At 38.9% G+C, this 22,674-nt stretch overlaps 2 protein-coding genes across 2 annotated transcripts; one reads left to right on the top strand and one right to left on the bottom strand.

Annotated features, from left to right (window-relative positions):
- Positions 1-13,290: 13,290 nt before the first annotated feature.
- dynlt2b (dynein light chain Tctex-type 2B) lies at positions 13,291-16,767 on the bottom strand. Its single transcript, XM_071530790.1, has 5 exons — positions 16,623-16,767; positions 15,869-16,002; positions 15,689-15,758; positions 14,008-14,071; positions 13,291-13,898 (listed from the first exon to the last, which is right to left on the bottom strand). The coding sequence occupies exons 1-5, from the start codon at positions 16,667-16,669 to the stop codon at positions 13,851-13,853; spliced, it is 363 nt and encodes a 120-aa protein (XP_071386891.1). The 5' UTR covers positions 16,670-16,767; the 3' UTR covers positions 13,291-13,850.
- A 2,174-nt stretch (positions 16,768-18,941) lies between these two features.
- LOC139653798 (receptor-transporting protein 2-like) lies at positions 18,942-22,066 on the top strand. Its single transcript, XM_071530786.1, has 2 exons — positions 18,942-19,137; positions 20,387-22,066. Exons 1-2 carry the CDS (start codon positions 18,989-18,991, stop codon positions 20,733-20,735), a joined length of 498 nt encoding a protein of 165 aa, XP_071386887.1. The 5' UTR covers positions 18,942-18,988; the 3' UTR covers positions 20,736-22,066.
- The last annotated feature ends 608 nt before the right edge of the window (positions 22,067-22,674 follow it).

The raw sequence follows: 22,674 nt of genomic DNA, 5'->3' as shown, positions 1-22,674 counted from the left end.
CTCCATTCAAGCGGTTTTCTCCACCTTTGACGCTGCGTGATGAGCGGACCCTCAGAGATTGAGAATGATACATGTCATTGCCTGAGGTGCGCTTGTTTTGTGTAGCTGAAAAGCTGCAACACCTTTCCCACCCCAGGTACCACTGATTCCAAAAACGTCCCTCTATAGCTGCTGTTAATCAAGATATCAAGATAGAACCTGGATGTTTCTCCCCTGGAGTAGAGTCCATCTCCACTAAAACACCAGCTTCATCTTGACAGTTTTGGCATTTAGCTGACAACTTTATCCAGAGCAACTTTAAAAGACTGAGCAAGCACTTCAGTGTTTCTGACAGCATGTTGCAGAGATAACACCTTTGACATTTTGGTTACCAGAAACCACTAAGACACCATAACATCCATATTAACACACATTCTGATCCTGATTGTTAATGGAGCAGCTCCAGGTTCTAATATATTATTAAAATTCAGTTTCTCTGGTTTCTTTGGTAGAGAGTAGTTAACACTCACATTAGCATCAACATAATTATAGTTGTAATCATAATTATAGATTGGACAGGAATTTTTAAATGAAGTGTATTCTCACTTTAAGAACAAAATCGGTGCCAGACAACTGCTAATGTTATTAGAATCATAATGAAATTGGAGAGTTATTACTGTGAAGTAGAAAAGGTTGAAAGTAACATATTTTGTCCTCCAATAAATTTTTCTGATGATTAACTGTCTATGCTTTGTTTACCATGATATAGTTAGGCTTGATCCTGCTCGTCTATGATTGGCTTTACTGCCTTTTGAGAGCAAACAATAAGGCCTGATTCAGACCTTGATTCAAGCACCGTGTGCAACTCCACCGTCTCCAACCCTGGAGTTGCATGCTGGGATATTCAGCCTCCTGAAAGATGCACATTTGAGGTGATGAATATGTAAATCAAATCTTTCAGATATTCAAGTGTTGCCAATAAATAAAGGAGCAAATGTGATCACATCTCCATGTATCAAAAGAGGGTTTTAATGTTAAAATGATGAAAAGAGCCACAAAAAAGCTGTCAGGCTCCAAATAAAGATGGATTAACATTACCATTAGCATATCAAGGGTTTGGTGTGAAAGGGTGAGTGACATTTTATCCAAACATGAGTATTATATATGATTGGAAAGCTCTTGTTGAGCTTTACCTGATGACCAAAAGAACATGCGTAATCATAATCAAAAGTAAAATAAAGGGGGAAAACAAAAAGACTCAAGTGTAAACCCTAGATTACGTTTGGTGCAAAAAGGGCGTGACTGGAACAAAGCTTTATAATGGTCTGCCCTCTTCGCACTGAGTGATGCATTATGAGAAGGGCTACTATCCTGTCAAGACCGAGGAAGGAGAACCAGGATCTAATAAGAACAAATATGTGTTAAGAATGAGCACTTTGAAGTAAATGCCAATTAAGATAATAGCAATCATATTAAGTCGAGTAGGCTGACCTAAATTCAATGAATTATGAATTATTCTGAAATATTCATGGTATAAATTAACCTTTTACTCACTGTTCTCAACTGTAAAAATAGATAAATATATCAGTCTGCTCTTTCAAGAACATGGATGAAGATATCTGCACATATAGGCCTAACCACAGAAGTATTACCAGGTCATTAACTGTATATATAATGAATACTAGCTTTTGAGATTATTTTCCATTCAAACATTGATAAGAAAAGCGTTAACACTTTGTATAACTAAGTAAATTAAAATGAATTATAACCACTAGTGTTTCTGATTATCTTCTTATTTATGTTTGGTCCACCTTGAGGATTTATTAGAGCTGAATTTAGGATTAAAATAATTAACATGACTGTCTGGTTACAATGAACCTCTACAAATCCCAGGTGTCATAGACATGCAATGCAAAAAGAGTGAGTGAAAAGTGAGTTTTGAGGTACCCGCTAACTTTTAATGTTGACTTTTAATGTTAACTTTAAAATACAAAAATAGGTTTGTATGGAATATCAGTTCTGTGAATCTTAATCTCTGTAAAGCTATGAATGGGTTCTTGGAGCAAAAGCTGCCACATATTTGAAGGCTGTAACCACACACTCAAATCCCAGGACTTGGTGCCAAAGAATCCTCTTTATTTGACTCTCATAATGAGCTACGGATTCATCCTGATAAAGCTATAGGCGAAAAAAGTGTAGCTCATTATGATCCTCAAATAAAAAGGATTCTTTTGCAGCGAGCGCATTGTCCCGGGTGTGCAGTTACAGACATAAATATGTGGCTTTCTCATACTTCTTTGATGTTTTTCTTGCCGTTTCCAGCAGGTTTTTTTTTTTTTTTTTTTTTTGGTTCCTATTTTATGTAGGTTAAATGATTAAAACACATGTAATCATTTATTATCATTTTGTTCCTGTAAAATTTGCATGTAATTTATGCCCCTTTCGCTCTAAACCCTCATATAAGTGACCTGGATGAGTGCATAGTCTTGTTTATTTCCAAATTTTCTTTTCTTTTTTGTGGTTCTTTGTTATACTCTTAAAAAAGAATGGCATTTTCAATACATGTGCGTACAATACGTGTCTGTACATGTCATGAAAAGAACTTCAAAAGTGAAACATCCTTTTTATGAGTGTAGACAGCAATGAAAATCAGAACTGTGTTACATTTGGTAATCAAAGTGTAAACAAGGTCAAAGTCGGCAATGATTTTTTTTGACTGGAAAAAAAATCTGTTGTTTTGTTTGCATTGTTTTCTGCTTTCTACCATGAATGCTACAAACTATTAATATTAAATAATAATAGACAGAATGTGCTCTTGTGTAGTTTATAGTAGTATTTTTGAATCATTCTGAATGGAGTTTGCAATGTAAATTGTTACCCAGATGTGAGCATTGCAATTAAAGGCACTTTCTTTAAATTATATGATGGTCATATTATGTGCTCAGTGACAAACAACTCGGCTGTTGAGCTGTTGCAATAAAAGAAAAACAAACTGCAGAAAAGGCTTTGAGACAAAAAAGGGTTTGAGAAAGCTGCAGTCCAGCAATCAATAGACGGTGATCTCTGTGTAGTGGGTCTAAATAATCCTTCTCACAGACCAGCATGCCTTCTTACTTTACAGTCTGTGGCTTGTTTCTTCTGCTGTGAAGAGCCTGATGTATTGATCTTCCAAAAGCCTTTTGACTTTAAATGAAGTTTTACAGAGGATTAGACCAAACTTTGTATGAGAGATTGAAAGGCAGAATGCCACAAGCTGTCGACTATTCCCATATTCCTTAAATGCCATGTGTTTGGAGTATCAAACTTCAGCAGCACTGGAGAATGCTTAAAAGTTATACTACAGCAGCTCTTTTTTTTTTTTTTATTTCTTTAATTAAATTTAAAAGTCCTGGGGCCTCATTTAAATGCCGCATGCACACAAATTAATTTAATATGAAACATTTTCTATAGCACTCACTGTTTTTGGATTAAAGGTTGTCTCCCTTTATGCTTATTACTAATTTGACTGCCTCCTTTCAGAGCTCTACAACTAATATCCTAATGTGGAGGATTAGGATAGCCAGTTAGGATACCCAGTGTGTTGCAGAAAACTGTGTACTTTGAGACACAAATAATTGCGTTTGAAAGAGGACTATGCTTCTTCTTATAGACAAATGAATAATTGGGCTTGGTGGATTTTTCTTGGACTCAGGCTGCACAGTTCACTGCCCATCTGTTACTGTCACTATGCTGCTATCTGTTGCCACGGCCAACAACCAAATGATTTTCGACCGACTGTTTCAATCAATCTGTGGAGTAAAGCTGAGTGTCCTGCTGTGTATATCAGCTTCAGAAGGAGAGGGACTGAATGATAAATGCATAAATCCTTTTGATACACTATATATTAATTTACAAAATAAGGCTTCATTTGAGATTATAGTTCAATATGAGATTAAAAGACTTGAGTGAACTTGAACTTTCTTCTTTTCATTCTAGAGGATCAGTCACCTCGGTCTGAGTTGCATAAACTCAGTTTAAGACTAGTCTAAGCCTTAGACCGGGGCCAGTTGCATAAAGATAGACCTAGTCTTAGACTTAACTCTGACTCTAAATCAGAGTTAAGCATTGGTGACAATGTAGCTTGGCGGTCGTTGACGTTTCAAGTCGTCATCACGTTCTAAAATGTCTCCAGATTGACATCGAACCTTCAGTTGGGAACAACCGTTGGAAAGGGGAATAGTGAAACACGTACACTTCTACTCTGATTGGTTCGTGCTTCACGGCATCATCAGAGCGCGGACAAAAGTTGAAGCCAGCTGAGCTCCAGTTTGTAGCTGTGCTCGCCCGGCACGCTGCTACATTTTACACGCGGGCATTTGAAGCTTTGTGTCGCCGGCTTCCATTGAAAACAAATGACTTGCTGTTGCTTTGTAGCCCATAGTCTGAATGCACCATTAGGCCGACTCGTTTCCATAGCAACAAAATACTTAACTCAAGCTTAGCCAGAGGGGAGAGTGGCTAATTTTCCTACCTCAAAAAGAGTCGGTCTTAATATTTATGCAACAGACAATCTTAGATTCTATTCTAACTTTAGAAATCTAAGACCAGAGGCCAGTTGCATAAACTTAGTTTAAGACTAGTCTAAGCCTCAGACTAGATTCTTAGATTCTCAGGTCTGTCACATAAATATTAAGACTGACTTAATTTGAGGTAGGAAAGTCAGCCACCTTCTCTGGCTAAGCTTGAGTTACAAACTTTGTATGGCAACTGCTACGAGACAACGCAGTCTCAGAAGCTTTTGTGAAATGGTGCAAATCATGTACCTGCAACATCCAGGATTCAAACCCCGCTCAGGACCCTTGTCACGTCATCCCCCTCTCTCTATCCCAGTCCTTCCTGCTTCTCTGTATTATCGACTATCAAATAAAGGCTATAAATGCCCCCCCCCAAAAAAAATCTTTCGTGACATGAGCGTGAACGCTGAAACACAGATGCCATGTTGTGGTCACATTCCTCCACCACAAATTGTGTGACAATGAATTGGACGCTTCATTTTCATGTGTTTGTCACATGAAAAGTCCATGTCCATGTGAAACTAAACTGCTGCCTCTTTCTAGTCGTGTCTCCTCCTTTCATGGTGGGGAAACATATTTCTCACGTTATTTGAATTTTACAGCAGTGTGCTCATTTCACACAATTTCATTTTTGGCTAAAACTCTTATCCAGAGCAATTTACAGTGAGTGCAACAGTGGAATAATGTTCAATTTCTGCATCATCAATATTCCTTGCAACTGATAGTAAGAAGTGCAAGGGTCAGAGCAATAGAGTGATAGAAGTAGCATGTAAGAGAGAAATGCTGGGGGAAAAATAAAGAAAAAGAGCTGGAGAGAGGTGGAAGGGAGTTATTTTTAAAGATGAAAGTGGAGTGAAGATACTGTATGAGAGAGAGAATGTGATTCCTTGGGGAGAGTGTGACATGAGGGACTTTGAAAGGTCCTTTGAATTCAAAACGCGAATCGATTTTATCTTTGATCCAAACAGCGAAAGGAGGATGAAAGAGTACAATCAGCGATCAGTGTTTATCCATAAAATATGACATAAAATACTGACAGCGGGTTGCCCTCACTCATATTCCTTACGCTTTATGCTTCTTTGGCCGGTTGTTTATGTCTTACTGAATTATGGGTGTCATCGATTCAAGGTTTCACACATTTACAAAAGCAAAAAGCAGTCATCAGCCTTTCCAGAAGTTGGGAAACAATATTGAGGGGAAAGCAGCGTTTGGCTCCGCTTGTGGAAAACATTTAAAACGAAATGAAATGAATCTTACTAAACATTACATTTCCACCAATCATAAAACCTGGAAAACTTAAGTTTATTTTCATTTATTCCTTTTAGACATTTATTGTCAGACAGCGTGGTATCTGTGCTGTAAAGGAGGCGGGAGCGCACAAACTGGAAAACAGGGGTTGTGAGTAAGGTTGACATTTAAATTGCGGGGTTACAGCTCTTTTATAAATGCTCTTCAGACCTGAATAATTATGATCAGTCACAGCAATAGAATATTCATTACAGCCTGAGCTGGCAGCGTGCCTGGATAATTGAACGAGGCCCTTTCTGGTTGAGCTGCAGATGTGCGTCGGGACAGGTGTTCAGTCGGATCTGAATGGAGACTCCACGAGCTCGCCCACCTAGAAAAACCATCCAGGTGCTCAAGGGCGTAGGTGGGTTTAACTTTGGAAAGTGGCAGGGACAAATCAGTAGGGCTTTCTATGCCTATATTTAGCACTCCTGAACACAATAAAAGTTGGATAATTACCAGTCCAAACACATTTGAATAATTTATTGCAATTAAGCAGTCCTCCAATCAATACAACGCTATACAAGCCCTCAAACACTGAAACACCAACAAGCCTCCAATCTCTAACACTGGCACCAATGTCTATGTGTATGGCTCAAATGCCTGGACCTGTCACTGACAGACACAAACGTTTTACATTTGGGTTGTTCACACAGGAAGCGCATTTCTCCGGGCGGCCAGCAGCTCTCCTGGTCTATCTTCCATCTTCTTCACTTTCTCCCTTTCTTCACAAACTCCCTCATATCAAAGCTGTCATGTTTATTTGTTTTCTTAGCAAGAGTCGTGACTTGTGATCAGGCAATAATTAGGAAAGCCTAGGGGACCTAGATATTGCTCTCTCCCCCTCTCTCTCTCTCTCTCTCTCTCTCTCTCCCTCTCTCCCTCTCTCTATCTCTTTAAATAATGACATATAGGCCTAAATAAATTAAGTAGCCTATAAATAAACAAACCTAAACATGTATCCTTGTTTACGTTTGTGGTAATTCAATAACAGACGCAATTTTCAAAAGGCAAGTGATAATTAAAAACCAGATAGATCATCATCCTACAATGTGTTGCATTTAAAACTTGCATCAGTGCAGATGGATTCATCAACAACAACAGTGAAGACCCTGGTAAGTTGATCATTTAATATATTTGTGCTTCTGTGGTGATATAATGGAGATATGACCATCTATAGTGTTTTCTATGGTGTTTTCCTGTGAAATGCGCGCCGCAACTCACGGAAAAAATAGACCAGACGCCGAAACTGGCGCTCCAGATCGCGAGCCGGCCGGTCTGAACGGTCAAATCGGTTAACATGGGCGCCGGAGGGAAACTGGCTGCGCTTCGTGGCGCTTACGCATGCGGTCTGAACCCGACCTTAGTGCACTGAAGCTCCTTTCTGCCTCTGTCAATGATACAGGTATTACTAACAGCAGCCTAACCAAGGCCTCAACTTGTTCAAATGACCCCCAAACCTCCACTGGCATACCTGTGAGAACAACAGCTGCTTCCACACTGGATTTGATTCTGGTTTTTGAGAGGAACATTTGGAGTTGCACCCTCAAACTGTCCTTGTCCAACTCAGGGTGTGGCTCCACAACCTCATTGCCAGTAAGAAGAACTGTCTCCACTTTGTGTTGAGTTTCTAAGTCCACCTGACTGAAACACTCTTTAAACTGTAAATCCACAGTGTCTAGCATTGCATAAAACTCAGCTCTGTTCAGTTCTGTTCAGTGGATTTTGGTGAATGATGCTCCGCTCCTCCTGTGTATCGTTGTGGTGGCTTTCTTTGATGTGGCATTTGGATATGCTCAATGCCAAGTGAACTGACCATTCCCTCAGCGTTTTCAAATAATTTGTGGAAGTTTTCCTCATTTCTCTTGGATTGGAGAGATGATCTGAAATATTCAACAGCTTCTTGCATTCCTGCCACGGTTAGTGTCTGTTTTTGAAGTGATTTATTCAGACACTCCAGCTCCCCAATTACTTTGGATGCTAACGTCCAAGGACAGTCTTCCCCTTGTTGAGCCTGTCTTGCAGACCACTTGCCCTTGTACCAGGATCAGCTCTACTCAAAGTTGCTGGTTCTTCTAAAGTTGTCAAGACATTTTCATACTGTCTGAGAACAGCACTGATAGCTCTATCACAAACTGTCCATGCGGTTGGACACAGTGGCTTCAGGGCTGTGTGAGGTTCTGGTCCTGCATTTGTCTGAAACATTCCTAAAAGCCTTAAACCTTCTGGACCGGTTGCTTAGATTCCCCAGCTCATGTTGTAAAGCACAGTTGTAAAGCACCGGTTTAGCTGTTACCATGAGGATGTGAAAAGGGCCTATTGTCAGAGAGATTGCAGCATCAATAAAATCTCAAACAGTTCTGCAGTACAGCATTATAATTGATGGCACTTGTCTCCTATCTTATTCAGGCTTAGCTGATGAAGACTGTGATATACAGTCCATTTGACTACTGTTGACAAAATGTACTTATTGTAAATGGGTTTGGACAAAAGCGTCTGCGAAATGAAATGTAAAGTAATGACATCATCTTTGAGTCAAATGCAATAAACATACCTTACACACACAATACACACCAATATTGCTGCACATCTATATCAACTAAACTGCCGTATGCATTAAGATACATACTGAATACCGCCACACACACACACACTGTTGCTGCAGTGATAAAGTCAATTCAACCGAAGCAGTTAGACACAGATGAACACACACACATCACACTAGACGTCCGAACACGAACCGAAACTGAAAAAAATCACTTTCTAGGGACAGAGACCGGGCCGTTTGATTTTATTTTATGCGATAATGGAGGTTGATTATAATTTGTAGCAACCCCTCCAAATTCAAACTTTCATTACTGTCAGGGGAGAACAGATCGTTTCTGAGCCCCGCAGGATATTAAAGACATGAAAAGCACGCAGGTCTTTCTTCAGTGTGTGTGTGCAGGTATTTGTTTGGCAAAAGCAGCCGTTTGTGAGTTCCGCTCTTTCGCTTGGGATGAAAACGGCTCCGGAGAAGATGAGACTGGGAAACAAGAGGCCCAGCAGCGCGGGGTCAGTCAGATTACCGCTTTCATCCTATATCTGGAAGACCCTGCACGATCTTTGATCCACTCCAAAATCATTTCATGCATAAATTTCCTTCCCACAGGAGGAGGAAGTGTATTTGTCAAAGCGGTCAACCTTCACTCAACCTTCAGAAACACACAGAGCAGAATTTTTAAGATTGAGATTGGACTAAATAATTAAAATAAAAACATTTCTGAAAAGATTAAATGATAAATACATTTTCGACTTGAGATTTTTAAGGGAAAGGAAGTGCAGTGCAGGAGATTGGCATGAAGGTCTATATTATTTTTGACAAGTAGGTCCTCTGTTGACATGAATAAGCTCTTTATACCAGCAGAAACAGAGACCATTTCACTGAATAATTGATTGAATAACTGAACATTTATTTTCTGAGGGCTGCCGAGAGTCACTCTGGTAAATGGGAGATGCTTAGATAGATGTGGCAATTGACTCATATATCAACGGCTTCCATCAATATTTCATTAAGAAAGATTTGCTATCATTATCAATAACGATAATAATACAGGAGTGCTTGGCACATATTACTACAAATTGCTGCAAAATAACTATTATATTTGAGTGGGAATTCCTATGTCCAGATGATAGGACCGATGTGTTTGGCCCGCTGAAAAGCAATTTGCATCTGAGTTGATTTTTGAAGAAGTGTTTGCCAACTAGAAATAGAGCGGCATAATGAGCTGTGGCATCTGTAGGTGATCCGAGTCAATTGGCTAATTGATTCATCTGAGCTTGATCACTTCAACTACTCACTTCTATCTCATTACTCTTTATATATCTGAAAAGCATCTAATTTTCCAGCCTGCGGGTGGGCATGATCAAATTAATGGAAGAGACCTGTGAGTAATTATGAATGGCTAGAAATGACCTCCTGTCTAACTGAAGACAGACACGGTGTCTGTCTGACCAACAAATTATAGGGAGGCTTGGCTAATCCATTATCTTTGTTAGAGAGATAACAGGCAGTAGTTCCCCCCATGTGCAAACCCTATAACAGAATGGATCAATATTTTGTCGTGTGAAAATAACATCACTCAAGCGAGTAACAGTGTGTTTTAAAGTCACATACATGAAGGTTGAGCTACTGTATGGAAGTGTCAATGGATACAAATTAGGTATTTATGGATATAACGGGCTGTAGAAAATAATGGGCATAATCCCAAAATTAGTTTAAATTTCAAGTGTTGTAGCTGAGGATGGTTTAGAAAAACCATTAAATTAGATTTGATTGCTAGAGTTGATAACTTTAAAATATCAGTTACAGGAACAAGGCAACTACAAGAAATGGATGAAAAAATAGAAATTTGTTATAATACACTGCATAATGCACTACAACGCACCAACTCAATAAATACACCGATGAATGCATATGTAAATAAAGAGAAAGTAATATATTGTTGGGGGAAAAAATACATAAATTAAGAGCCAATAAATTACATTTTACGATTACAAGTGGGCCTTCAAGACTGTATTACCTAATGAGAAAATTAGCTCTTCGCAAAGCAGCTAGCAAAATGCATAACCGAAATAGAAATGCAAAATGCACGTTACACATTATATAAAACAGAGAGTGCAGTCGATTGAGTTATTTTCCATTTTTGACATATGTAGCCTCACTGTAGCTGCTGCTGTTCCTCAGAAATAACAAAACCTTCAGCATTAGACACCAGGATAAAGAAGTCATTTTGAAAGTATTCATGTAATTATTTACTCAATCTTCTATCCTATTGTATAAAATCTATAGCCTACTGTATAAACCCCCCCAAAAAAATAACACAATGGTTTGGTAAAGCTAACAAAAATGTGCTGCTGCCTCATCAAGCTATCTGCTTCAGGAAAAAAAAAAAAACACTATTGTAATATCTACACTCTAAAGACCCTTTAAAAATTTCAGAGAGAGAGAGAAAAACCTTGACTTTCTTATTTTCATTTACTTTTTATTTTGATTTATTATACTAGTGCAGTGCCCGTTCGCTTTGAGCCCCGCTGCTGCACAGAGCGCTGTTCGCTTGTTTATTCAAAATTTATTAATATTGAACGTGTCGCACGTCCAATCCGACACTGCACGTCCTTGGGTCCCCAGTGATACACCCGCCAAGTAGCTCGGACGAACGGTTCCCAAGATATGCGAAGGACACACATACAGACAGCTTTATAGTATGATGTTGTTGTATTCTGACACTTTTCTCATGAAAATCCTCATTGTCATGCCGGACACAGGTCCTCCAGCAAATCAAGCTGCTGAAACCATCAAATGCGGTGAAGGCCAGGTGGAAAAAATGTCTCCTCTGGGTCACTTCAGGAGGCGTCTCAGGCGGATTCTTTCACAGTGACCAGACTGAGCAATCCAACAAACTTCGCCGCTGGATATAAAAATGATATAAAAATGTCTCCCAGCTGACCAGTCTTCACTGACCTCTTCCCTGCATATCAAGAAACTCTAAAAACTCTAAAAAACTGTGGTTGGAAATTCATACTGGCTTTAAACAGGTAGATTTTATATTTTAAAATGTCATATTAACTTATTTTTCTGGGAATGTATTTGTATTATGTGTTGTATCCCTTCCTCCTACTATTATTACTTTTCTTTTATTCCTGTGAAGCACTTTGTAACTCTGTTTTTGATAAGTGCAATATAAATAAAGTTATTATTATTTCCTCCGCCAAGGAGGTAATGTTTTCGCCTGCATCTGTGTGTTTGTCCGTCTGTCCGTCCGTCCGTCTGTTAACAGGATATCTCAAAAAGTTGGGCACAAAACTTGGTATGAAGGTTGGTTATGGGCCAAGGAAGAACTGATTAACGTTTCATGTCGATTGGCTAAAAGGGGGCGTGGTGGTGGGCGTGGCTTATCACCAAAAGGTGAATAACTGCCTTGCGGGGTGTTGTCAGACATGGCGGAGGTCTGCGCCCTACTGAGCACATTTTCTAGTTATTGGTAGTAGTATATATTTTAATCTTTTAAAGGTGCCATGTGTACACTGTCAAATGAATTGTTCCTTGAAAATGTGCTCAGACACACAGACGCAGGTGAAAACATTACCTCCTTGGTAGAGGTAATTACCGTAAACAAATGAGACTGTGGTCGAGACGATTGGTTACCCTCTGTCTCGCAGCAGTGGTATTGTTAATGCTAGTGTTTCTCAAAAAGACCACATTTCCCATAAACTTCTTTGCTTCCTGTGGTAAAGTGGACACTGCTTCTTGCTCCATTTGCACTAGAAGAACAGCGCAATCTTCTTGTTTTGTGCCTTAAAGCACAAAGGGTGAAGTCCGACCCGGTGCCATAAAACATAAAATGCAGTGTAGAGGCTGTCAATCTTCTCAGCGGTCTCCTTTGTTTACGGTAATGATACTAATGTCTCAAAATGAATGTGAAAATTATTTATTTTGAAAAAAACATGACCTGAAATTCATCATTTAATATCTCAGAACTATAAATGATCCAGTCTGTAAGTGAAATTGTGTTGTCAACCAAGGACTTAGGTTACTTTCTATTGTTTACTAAGGATATATAAGTATATATACATATATATATACATATACGTGTATATAGATAGGATATATAAGTTAATTTCACATCTCATTTTGAAACAAAACTCTTCAGATGTTGTTCTCATCTTCTACTTATCAATACACCTTGCCTCTGTTCTGGATATTTATTCCTGGATCAGACACCTTAACTATAATAATAGCTATAAGATATAAGTATAAGATATATATAAGACAAATATAGTAACAAACCCCTACTGCTTCAGAGGATGCAGTGATAGCTGTTGTGTGTAGAAAAACAGAAAAATAGAAAAATGTTTATGACCATAACGGTGGTGATATACTTGGCAATATTTTGGGCAAAAAAAGTGAGAAACTGGGTCAAAAATCTATTCTGTTTCCAAGCAACAAGATGCCCTGTGCGATTAAAGGTGCACTGCAACTCCTTGGGCACTGTTGCTCATCAGAGTTGCCCAAAAAGTTGCCCTTAGTATTCCTGTCTTGATGTTGAGACTCAGACACAAACACTGACCTCTACTGTAGAAGCTGTGGTAAATAAAAAGAACAGAAAGGTAATAGTTAACTGTCAGCATAGTATGTGACTTGATCACCATGTATTCAGTGCATCATCATACTATTTTTTTCTGTGTATTTCTCTATAGTTTTGTCTCTTTTCAATACTCTGTGGTCTGCTGCTACATCAATGCAAATATCCATCAGGATGTGAAGTGTTGATCCTGGGATGGCCAGAGAGCTGATGCATATTGATGTTTTGAGCACTGTATTTTAATTACATCCATTCATTTTCAAAAACTTTTAAGGCTTTTTTTTTTTTTTTTTCAAATCTGCAAACTTTCAAAGGAGTTTAAAACCCAGTGGGAACCCTGCTCATCACAATAAATGAGAATGTAGAGATGAATATGCACGTAAAAAACATTTTTACATAACTTCCACTGAGCTGCTATATGCTCAATTAACTTAGACAACCGCAGAATACCAGACTAAGAAGATAGCAGTGTAAAAATTAAAAAATGTACTCCTAATTTGTATCCAACAACTGATGAAATGTTGGTGATGACTGTGGTGAACAAATTTAAAGCAGTCAAACACATTTCAAATTTAAAACATACCTTCCGAACAAATATACTGTATACAAAGATAAAATTGGTTATTCTAAACAGAATTTTAATTATAGCCATAAGTACTGTATGTACCGTAGCAATTTAAACACACTGTTACAGTGAGAATTTAAATGATGCTCTCTTCTCTTCCGCTTCAAATAACAACGGTCGTTTCTCTGGTGGAGTCGCCTACACAACTTTCCAGCATTAACAATTAGGCCTCTGGATGATGGACACTGACAGTAAGCAGATTCACTGAATGTTCTGTCACCTTTAGTCCACATCACGTCTTTCTGTTCTGAAAGAAAGCTCTGTCATCCGTCCTCCTCGTCTTCAGTAGTAGTAGCATCCGAAAACAGCCACCACACAGAACAAGCTGTCCTACAAAGACAAAACACAGTTCATGAAATAAATTGATGCCATCTGAGAAGTCTGTTTTTTTTCCCCTCGAAATTGACTGATTGAATAAATCTGGGACAAAGGCACTTACATTCATGAAAACATCTTCGGCGTAGTTGTCTGTGTCTGCATCCCACAAACACCTGGAAGACATCCTGGTGATACACAGGAGGTCACAGATTGTCACTTTTGAAGGACAAAATTCACAAATAATGCTTAACCTCTGAACTGCCGATATATGTCAGGCATAATTCTTTATAAGTGGGGTGTCGATAGCCTCAAGGTTTGTGAAAGAGGATCCCCACTTCAAATCCCTGCAGTTGCTGGGAACATCTGGGCATGTACACTGCCCATCAAAAGTTTGGGGACACCTAGCTTTTGAAGATTTTTTATAAATGAGCATGTTGTCTTTGTCGGTTTGCAATGACTTAACCCCAATAAAGACTAACTAGGTTTAGTTTGAGAAGTTTAGTTAGTTTCAGAAAAAACTCTTCATACCAAAGAAGACACTTTGATGATCATGAAGCTGAGTGTTGAATAAATATATCCAAAGTATTGAAGTAGGAAATAGCTTTTTTATGTTAACAAAAGCATTGCAGGCATTTTTTTTCATTACTTCTTAATTAAAAAATAACAGAGAAAATGAAATACTACTCTCAAAATGTAGAAAAGGCACGGTGTCCCCACACTTTTGACAGGCGGTGTAAGTGAGTAACACCCTCCACTCCCTCAACAGCAGCTGCTGAGGTTCCCTTGAGCAAGGCAGTGAACCCCAAACTGGTCCAGTGGATCTGCTCAGTGGCAGTGACAGTAGAAGAGTGTGATTGACTGAGGTGTGGTTTACAATTCTCAGCCCCCAGCTGTGACTGTGTGGAATAAATGTGATGGCAGGTATTACTGAAACTGAGCATGTATGCTCAGCCACCATTCCCTGGATAAATAAAAGCTAGAAAATAGCCAAAAATAATAATGACACCCTACTGTATAATAGAATATACTACAATACTTAATATTCCCTGCTCAGGCTCGCTCATGTCACTGACAGTGCATCAAATACAATGAATAAAGATTCCCTCTTGGCAGCAAGACAGCAACACCCAAGACCGGATCGCAACTACAATCTTCTTTTTTGATGCGTGTCTACTCAAAACCATGCAAGCCTTGACAAAGACACACAACCCACAGAGCAATTTTACGTTGATTGGCCATTTAAAAAGATGTCTAAATGGTTTATATCTGTCTAGAGTAAAATTAGGCTACAAAATGAACGTTTAGCAGACATCTACTTCTTAGCTTAGTACATATGGACTTCTCTGGCGCATATTTTTGATATTTAGAGCTGTTCATGCATTGTTTAATTACATAACAATGTGTTTACTGCTTGGCCTAAAACTGGGCTATACATAGCCAAAACGATCCTGGGCTGTTTGAGAGGTAAAGCATAGAAGCGACATTGAAATGATGTCTAGTGCTTAGGGGGAATGATGAAAAGCGTTGTGAGCACTGTGCATTAAAAAAAGATGATTGTGGTTGCTCTTCATTCTTGGGAGTTGCTGTCTTCTTAATGCATATCTGACTGTTTTTTGGCAGGCACCCCTGTCCCACCACAAAAAGGTGTTATTGTTGTGTCGGCTCACAACTTTTTTAAATAGACTTGTATCCCACCCTCTATCAAAAGGCATGTTAAATAGAAAGAAAAACTTTAGACAAAATAGTAGTTTAGCAAATTGAAATAGTCATTTGTAGTTCACCAATACGATGTAATCACTCACTTGACTCCTTCTCCACGTTGTTCTCCAATGACGACTTGCACCACAAGCTTATACCTGTCAAACCCTGCACCTGTTGATCAAGAGAGGAGAGGTGACACTGTGTGTGTGTAGAGAAAGAAGAGAGACAGAAAGAGAAAGAGAGAGATGGAGAGTCAGCTAAAGTGAAGATGCATCTCTCACCCTTCACTTTGTCCTTCACGCTGTCTGCCAGGGAGCGGGTCAGGTCTGGGACTTGCTCTGGGTCGTACTGCAGCCCAGACAGTCGCTCCCTCAGGATTTCACGAATACACTCCTTCACAACGGCTTGCTTAAACCTGGGAGAAGTAACAGTTTGCAGCAAGCCAGAATGTTAATTTCTAGGTCCACAGTGGCTGGTTCATCCTCAAATTCACCAGACACTTTCAGTATTTTACCAGTTATTTATTACTTTATTATTACATTTTTAGAATGGGATCTCCTAATGATGGTTCGTTAAATGCCCGCATGACCAGTAAGGAGACAAACTTATCAGCCACAGACAGATGCACCACCCTTAGGCTGGTAACTAAAATTTGGTTAGCACCACCTTGGTTAGCAACCTAAAATTTACGACTGCAAATTAACACACGTTGCTGACAAACTTCCATTAATTAAGTTAACTCATATGACACCAATAAAATGACGTTTAAAACAACAAAACTATATTCAGACTGACATGGTGTAAAACGAACGTCTTCATGGTTATGTATAGCTATATATATACCATATAACCGCTAGGCTCGGACAAACCAACGTTGGACAAACTGTCTGCACTGTAGCGGCTGGTGAGCTAACTAACCCTAACGTTAGCTACGTTAATGACTATCTAGCTTTCTATCATCAGAGTTGGCGTTAGCTTAACTCGCTGGCTAAACACAAACTTCTCTTGCTAGCACTAACACTTGGACAAACTCACTTCTGCTGGTGATTAGGTCGTATCAGATATGTATCTGACCCCTCCATAGCATGCCACAAAATTAAAAAAGCAATCCAGAGGAGATCAATTAAAAAACTGGACGGCTAACTAGTTAGCTAGCTCATCTTTGGCTTGCAGGGTTGTATCTGTTACCATAGCGACGTCGTTCCCTCGCTTCCTGTTTCAAAATAAGAGTACCTTTACAACGTTTCTACATGGGGGAATTGGTTCTTCTTCTTTTGGAGTTTTTGGTAGCCTGAACGCAGCGATGGCGCACTGCTGCCCCCTCTACAGGTTTTAGGCCTTCATGTCTTATTCTGGTCTGCACCTGCGGTAGAAGCCAGTTATGGAGAAATACATTATTCTGCAATCGCTCATTCCAATAAAAATGTTCAATGAGTATACAGTTAGACCAAACAGGAGACTCCTCTCAGAGTTTGAGGCAGAGTTTCTATTTCCCAACACTCTCATTTCCCATCTGAATGTTTCCCAATTCCTCAAGCCATAGTGACCTAGCCTCAGCTTTCTTGTCATCTTAACCAAACCATATCTCCTCCCAGACTTATTCCTGTCCTTGTCACAGATTGCTGAATGGAATGAAAATGCCTCCTGTGTCTCCCACTTGTGGTATGATGATGTTGATGATGATGTTGATGATTGCTTTAAATAGACGGAAGCCTAAATTGTCCAAGAAAGAAAAAAAGAAAAGAAATAGAGCTATCGTCAAACTTGTGCTTTTTCCCCAAGCTGCTCCATCCAGAAAACACTTCAATGCAGTGCAGTCACCTAAAAATACCAGACAGGACAAACAATGCAAGGTAGTTGGACTTCTTACAGTCTAACAGTTCTGTTTCAGATGTACATGAAGATGTATTAGAATAATCAAAGTTACTCATTTTCAATTCCAAATCAATTGCGTTTGAGTCAAAAAGCCAGAGGCATAAACACGGTGAGCTCAGGTTAATTGTTCATCAGTCAGCTGCAGGGCAAGAAGAAAGGAGGGGAACGTAGGCCTATTTGCATGATGACCCGGGTTAATATGGAGGCTAATGATTGAACAGGGTGTGATTCATTATGTTAAGTACTGATCATCAATATCCAGCAGCCCTTAATAAACCCAGGTAGACTACGACTCACAAATGAATCTAATAACTCTGTGCTGTAACGTTAAACCTGCAAATTAGGTTAAATGAGCCAGAAGCGCCTTGATGTGTTTTTCTATTGATTCACTATAAAGGGCTGCTGAGAAGACGAGTCTACACGCACAATCTTCTCGCATGTGATTAAAGGTTTCAGAGCTTATTGTTTAATCTCAAGCGCCATTTAACGCCTGTAGTTTCTCCACTGGTGGCTGAAATCGAGTCAGGTTAATGGGAGGCTCTCTGTTTTCATCTGTCGAGCAGAGAGATCAGCTTGTTTCGAGAGATCATCCCTTCAGAAAGTTATAGAATCCTTTTTATTCTCTTGTTTCAAAAGATAAGGGTTTCAGACGGAATACAAGTATAAAAGACTTGTTAAAATGGACGTATATATTTAGCGCGTACAGTAGTCGAAGTGGTACTGCATACTAAGAGACTTTATCTAATCTCTAGCATGAAATAGGCTACAAAGTACAGAAATGAGGAAATGAGGAAGTCAAAGAGGTGATTGATGCCTAAGAAGGAAAAGGATGTTGCGATTCGATAGTCAAAGTGTTACACGGATACAACTCTCTTGCATCCCTTCACTAGTCAACTGCTTTTTTATTTTTTCCACATTGTTATGAAGGAAATTAAATCAACATTCCTCCTCAATTAATCCACACTAATCAGCTTTCTTGTGTTTAAAGCCATTATTAGGAGCATAATACTGGCTCTTTCAAAGATGAATGTGATGCTCACAAACAGGAATAATATTAATTACATATAAGCAGTGATGTGGTGGTAAATAAAAAAACAAATAAATAAAAAAAGATGGGTAAACCATGGCTTTCATCTGGTGAACACCAATATAAACAAAAAACAATTATTTTCAGTTAACTGTTAATTAATGTTTTCCCCTTAAAAGTAAGGTGAATTAAGTTTAGGTGGGTTTACCCTCCAGTACACCTCTGCATATAATCACTTGGCAATATTAGGCATAAACAATAATGTTGTTAAACAATTATGTTGTTTATGCTTAACATCTGACACTCTGATGAAACCGAAACTTAAGGAAACCAGGTCTCACTTTTAAGTTTCATTTTCTCCAAAGCTTTCTGTTTACAGAGAACAGGATGATGTCAAATACCCCCAGCTGGAGGCTGATGTGTCATTCTCACTATCTGCTGGTGCACTGTAATCATCAGCTGGCAGAGTTTTGTATTTTGTTTTGCTCAGTCAGCAGCAATGACAACACAGGACTGGATGCGCATTTTTGAGGCAAAAGGAGGGAAACTCAATCGCAGAGACTCCTGGCGTCTGCAGTTTGATGACTCTCTTTCACCTGATAAACCAAACATGGGCTGGAAGATGTACAAGAGGAGTGCATGTGCAAGGTTAGTGTCAATCAATGCAAATGGTTTTTATTATGTATTTACTCATTTATTTAACAGGGACAAATGCATTAAACATTGTTTCATATATAAAATACAAAATAGATGCCATGCATACGGGTTTTTAGCCACGGATAATTTGCAACCCCTGTCCCTGGCCAGGCTTTTGGAGTTAAATCAGAAAGTACAGGAACATTAAAATACAGTACAGAAACATTAAAATACAGTACAGATAAGGACAGGGACTAAGATGTTAGTAGTACATAAAAAACAATACATTTAACAATAACTACAGTATTAAAATTGTGTTTATACAATATGGTCATTTGTAGTGCAGCATTAGGTTTATCTGGAAGAGTTTCATGTTTGTGTGTGTGTGTGTGTGTGTGTGTGTTCTTGTACTTCTATGCTTCAGAGAACCAGTTTGAAATTTTTGTGAAGTGAGGTCATTTTGCAGATTGGAGTTTTAGTTACACAAACATTTCTGAGAGGCAGAGCTGCTCTGGAGGCGGAAATAATCTCATTGGTGGAATAAAACCTCAATGGGCGGAGCCAAAGAATCACAGTTCTTCCAGCCTGATGTGAAATTTGGTGAAAGAAGTATAGTCTTAAAATGCAAATACATGCTCTGGGTTCAATTCCTATCTTGTACAAAGTCAAAGAAGATTATATTATGATTGAAGTTTTAATTTTTAGCGAAGGTTTTTCTTATTTAACCATGACTAAAGCCTTTCTCAAACCTTAACCAAAGTTGTTTTAGTTGCCTAAACTTAACCGTTAGCCAACCTTTAGGTGAAAATGGCGCGTCCAATTTGTGTTATTGTCACTGAATCCAATTCGAGGTGGAGGAACGTAATCATAATTCCTGTCCATCTGGGTTTCAGACTTTGTGCTCTTTTCACAAAATTTTATGAGATCATGTTAGTTTTGGCAAACAAGGAACTGTCACTAGCAAGCCTGTTTCCCGCTACATATTTGGAACATTCCAAACTAGGATGTTGTCTTGTTTGTTTCTCTATTGATTCTACCAACATCAGGCTGAGTGATAATAAATATAATTTTGGTCTGTAACATATTCAAAATGGGAACCGTACAGTTTGTATTTTGCTTATGTCAAGTCATCTGCAATGTATATAGACAGGAGTGAACCAGAGCCAACAGGACTGACGCTGACTCTCTATTGCTTACATAGCACATTACATCATTCTGTGTGCTGTAATTCATGAATCCATATATTCCCTCTCCTTTGAAGGTTCTCCTGTTCCACGTGTAAGAGGACCTGGCCCTCCAACCGGGTCATGGTGATCTTCCACATGCGCCTGTCGCGGGGCCAGGGAACAGTGAAGGTGAGGCGCTTCCGTCAGAACTGCAAGGAGTGCAGTGAAGCGCCGATGGAGGAGGCCACATTCAGCACCGACAACATCAGCATCCTAATGGAGAAGCTGGTGGAAAAGATAAGAGAAAAGTGCTACCATCAAAACCTGGGCAAAAAGAACCGGTTTTTTAGAAACATAGACGTGGAAGGACCCCATGAGGAGGCCCATTGCGAGGCCTGTCAGCAGGGCACCTGTTCAATGAATCAGACCATCAGGCATTTCTGATTCTGCAATTCTCTATTGTTGCTTTCACTGGAGCTTGTAAGTCAACTTAGGAATTTAGGAAAAAAGCATTTGTTTCAGATTGACTGCCTTGTATTTTTGAAAACTTTATCATGAGATGGGTCATAAGGTCATGAAATATGCTTAAGGATCACATAGTTCATGTAGAGTAAATCAAGAAACTGAAGTTACAAGGTGTTAACTGTAGTAGCGGTGATGTGATGTGCTATCATTTAAAGATTCACATTCCCTGAGCATCTGTTGTGCCCATTGATCTGTATTGTTGATGCTACTGTCTGTTACCTGTGGAGCCACTTATGCTCATGTTGGCCTGGGATCAAACCCACCAAGACCTTCTCTCCTGTGGGTCTCCTTCATTGTATCGCTTTCTATATCAAGTTATTATCTATGTGTACATAAGCTTTAATATAAGTTTCTGTGGGAACTTAGAGTCGGCAGTCTCTTTTTTCATATTAATATAGGACTATTAAACGCATTAAACAAGTTGCAAACATAGAAAAATGTAAAAAAAAAAACATAGAAATGTAATGAATTAAGCTTATACATTAACTACACTTCTTTATATGTGATGTACAGTATATACTGTGGGTATTTTCTGCATTCAAATAAATAATTGAAGTCTTACTTGTGTGAATATGATTAATATGAAACTATCTTGGAGGTCATACCTAGTGAATTGCGTCACTTCCTGCCTTCTAACATGAAGTTTGCGTTTTGATAGTGTGGTGAGATAGCATACGCTAAAATTATTGAATAGTTGCATGAGATGCAAATTTACTCAGACAAGAACCACCTTGCAGGTTAAACAAGCCTTAGTATTGTATCATCTTGACTACTGCCCATCAATCTGGTGAAGAGCTGTAAGCTTCAGTTACTGCAGAATAAAACACTCTGTTCTAATTAAAGCACTCTCTCTTTGGTTTTGTTGAAACTGATAAATTGGTAGCTCATAGCATTTGGTAAACACGGTCATAAACATGTAAACATGGTTAGAAATACTCATTGTTACAATAGGTTACAATAGTACATCATGGTACTGCAATAATGGATTTTTTTTTTAAATGTTGTAATTGTATTTGTTTTTTGTAATGTTCATGCTGTTTATATTGGGGTGCCACCCCACCCCAATTACCCGCATTACCGCATTACGTACGCTGTAAGTGTAGTATGTATGTATGCATGTGTGTAAGCGTTTATATATGTTTTTATATGAACCCCAGGAAGAGCAGCTGTTGCCTTGGTAACAACTCATGTGATCCAATTTGCATTCATTGTAATTGTACAGGTAAATCATTGTAAGGATTTCTGAAGTTACCAGCTGGACAACTTTTACAAGTTCAGCTATTTTGGTCCGAAATGTTTAAAGTAATAATCTGTGATTGACATTTTCATATAAATAAATGTCTGTTTTGCAACCTATATCCAGTTCATGAAATCTCTTACATTTACTGTTCTAAACACCCGGTGTGCGCTAGGTCTTTCCCGGGAAAATCCTCCGCTGCACAGGAAGTGATGCACTTTAGACTCCTGGCAGCAGCAACAGCAGTTTGTTTGGAATAAATAGAAGAAGAACTGGGTAGTTATCATGAGCAGCGATATCCACCATGGCTGAACAGACAAAGAAAAGAGCGCCACCTACTGAAACTCAAACTTCATCAACAGATAGATAGATAGATAGATAAATAGATAGATAGAGAGATAGATAGATAGATAGATAGATAGATGGTGGGCATATGACAATATGTACTGTTTAAAGGTTGTGGCAGTCTTGCTCCAGCAGGTGGCAGTGTTACACATGTACAACTGGAAACGTTTTAGTTTCGTTTCTCTTGCATTCCTTCACTATTCCTTCACTTTTTTTTACACATTTTAAAGAAGGAAATTAAAACAACAATCTTCCTCCTCAGTTCATAATCTACTA

This window comes from Centroberyx affinis, unplaced genomic scaffold (genome assembly GCF_046629955.1).
Source record: "Centroberyx affinis isolate AG114_WGS23_722 - 3 ecotype Tasmania unplaced genomic scaffold, CSIRO-AGI_Caff_v1 ptg001979l_1, whole genome shotgun sequence".
In the NCBI taxonomy this organism is placed as follows: domain Eukaryota; kingdom Metazoa; phylum Chordata; class Actinopteri; order Beryciformes; family Berycidae; genus Centroberyx; species Centroberyx affinis.
The sequence above is the reverse complement of the archived record's forward strand: the minus strand, read 5'-3'. Positions and strand labels throughout refer to the sequence as shown.

What these genes read in the sequence shown, in the direction of transcription:
- dynlt2b (XM_071530790.1), bottom strand. Translation starts at nt 16,669, where the DNA reads ATGGAGGGGTCAGATACATATCTGATACGACCTAATCACCAGCAGAA. An exon ending in CAACGTGGAGAAGGAGTCAA is followed by an intron (nt 14,072 to 15,688) that starts GTGAGTGATTAC and finishes GTGTATCACCAG; the next exon opens with GATGTCTTCCAGGTGTTTGT. An exon ending in CCGAAGATGTTTTCATGAAT is followed by an intron (nt 13,899 to 14,007) that starts GTAAGTGCCTTT and finishes TTGTCTTTGTAG; the next exon opens with GACAGCTTGTTCTGTGTGGT.
- LOC139653798 (XM_071530786.1), top strand. Translation starts at nt 18,989, where the DNA reads ATGACAACACAGGACTGGATGCGCATTTTTGAGGCAAAAGGAGGGAAA. An exon ending in AAGAGGAGTGCATGTGCAAG is followed by an intron (nt 19,138 to 20,386) that starts GTTAGTGTCAAT and finishes TCTCCTTTGAAG; the next exon opens with GTTCTCCTGTTCCACGTGTA.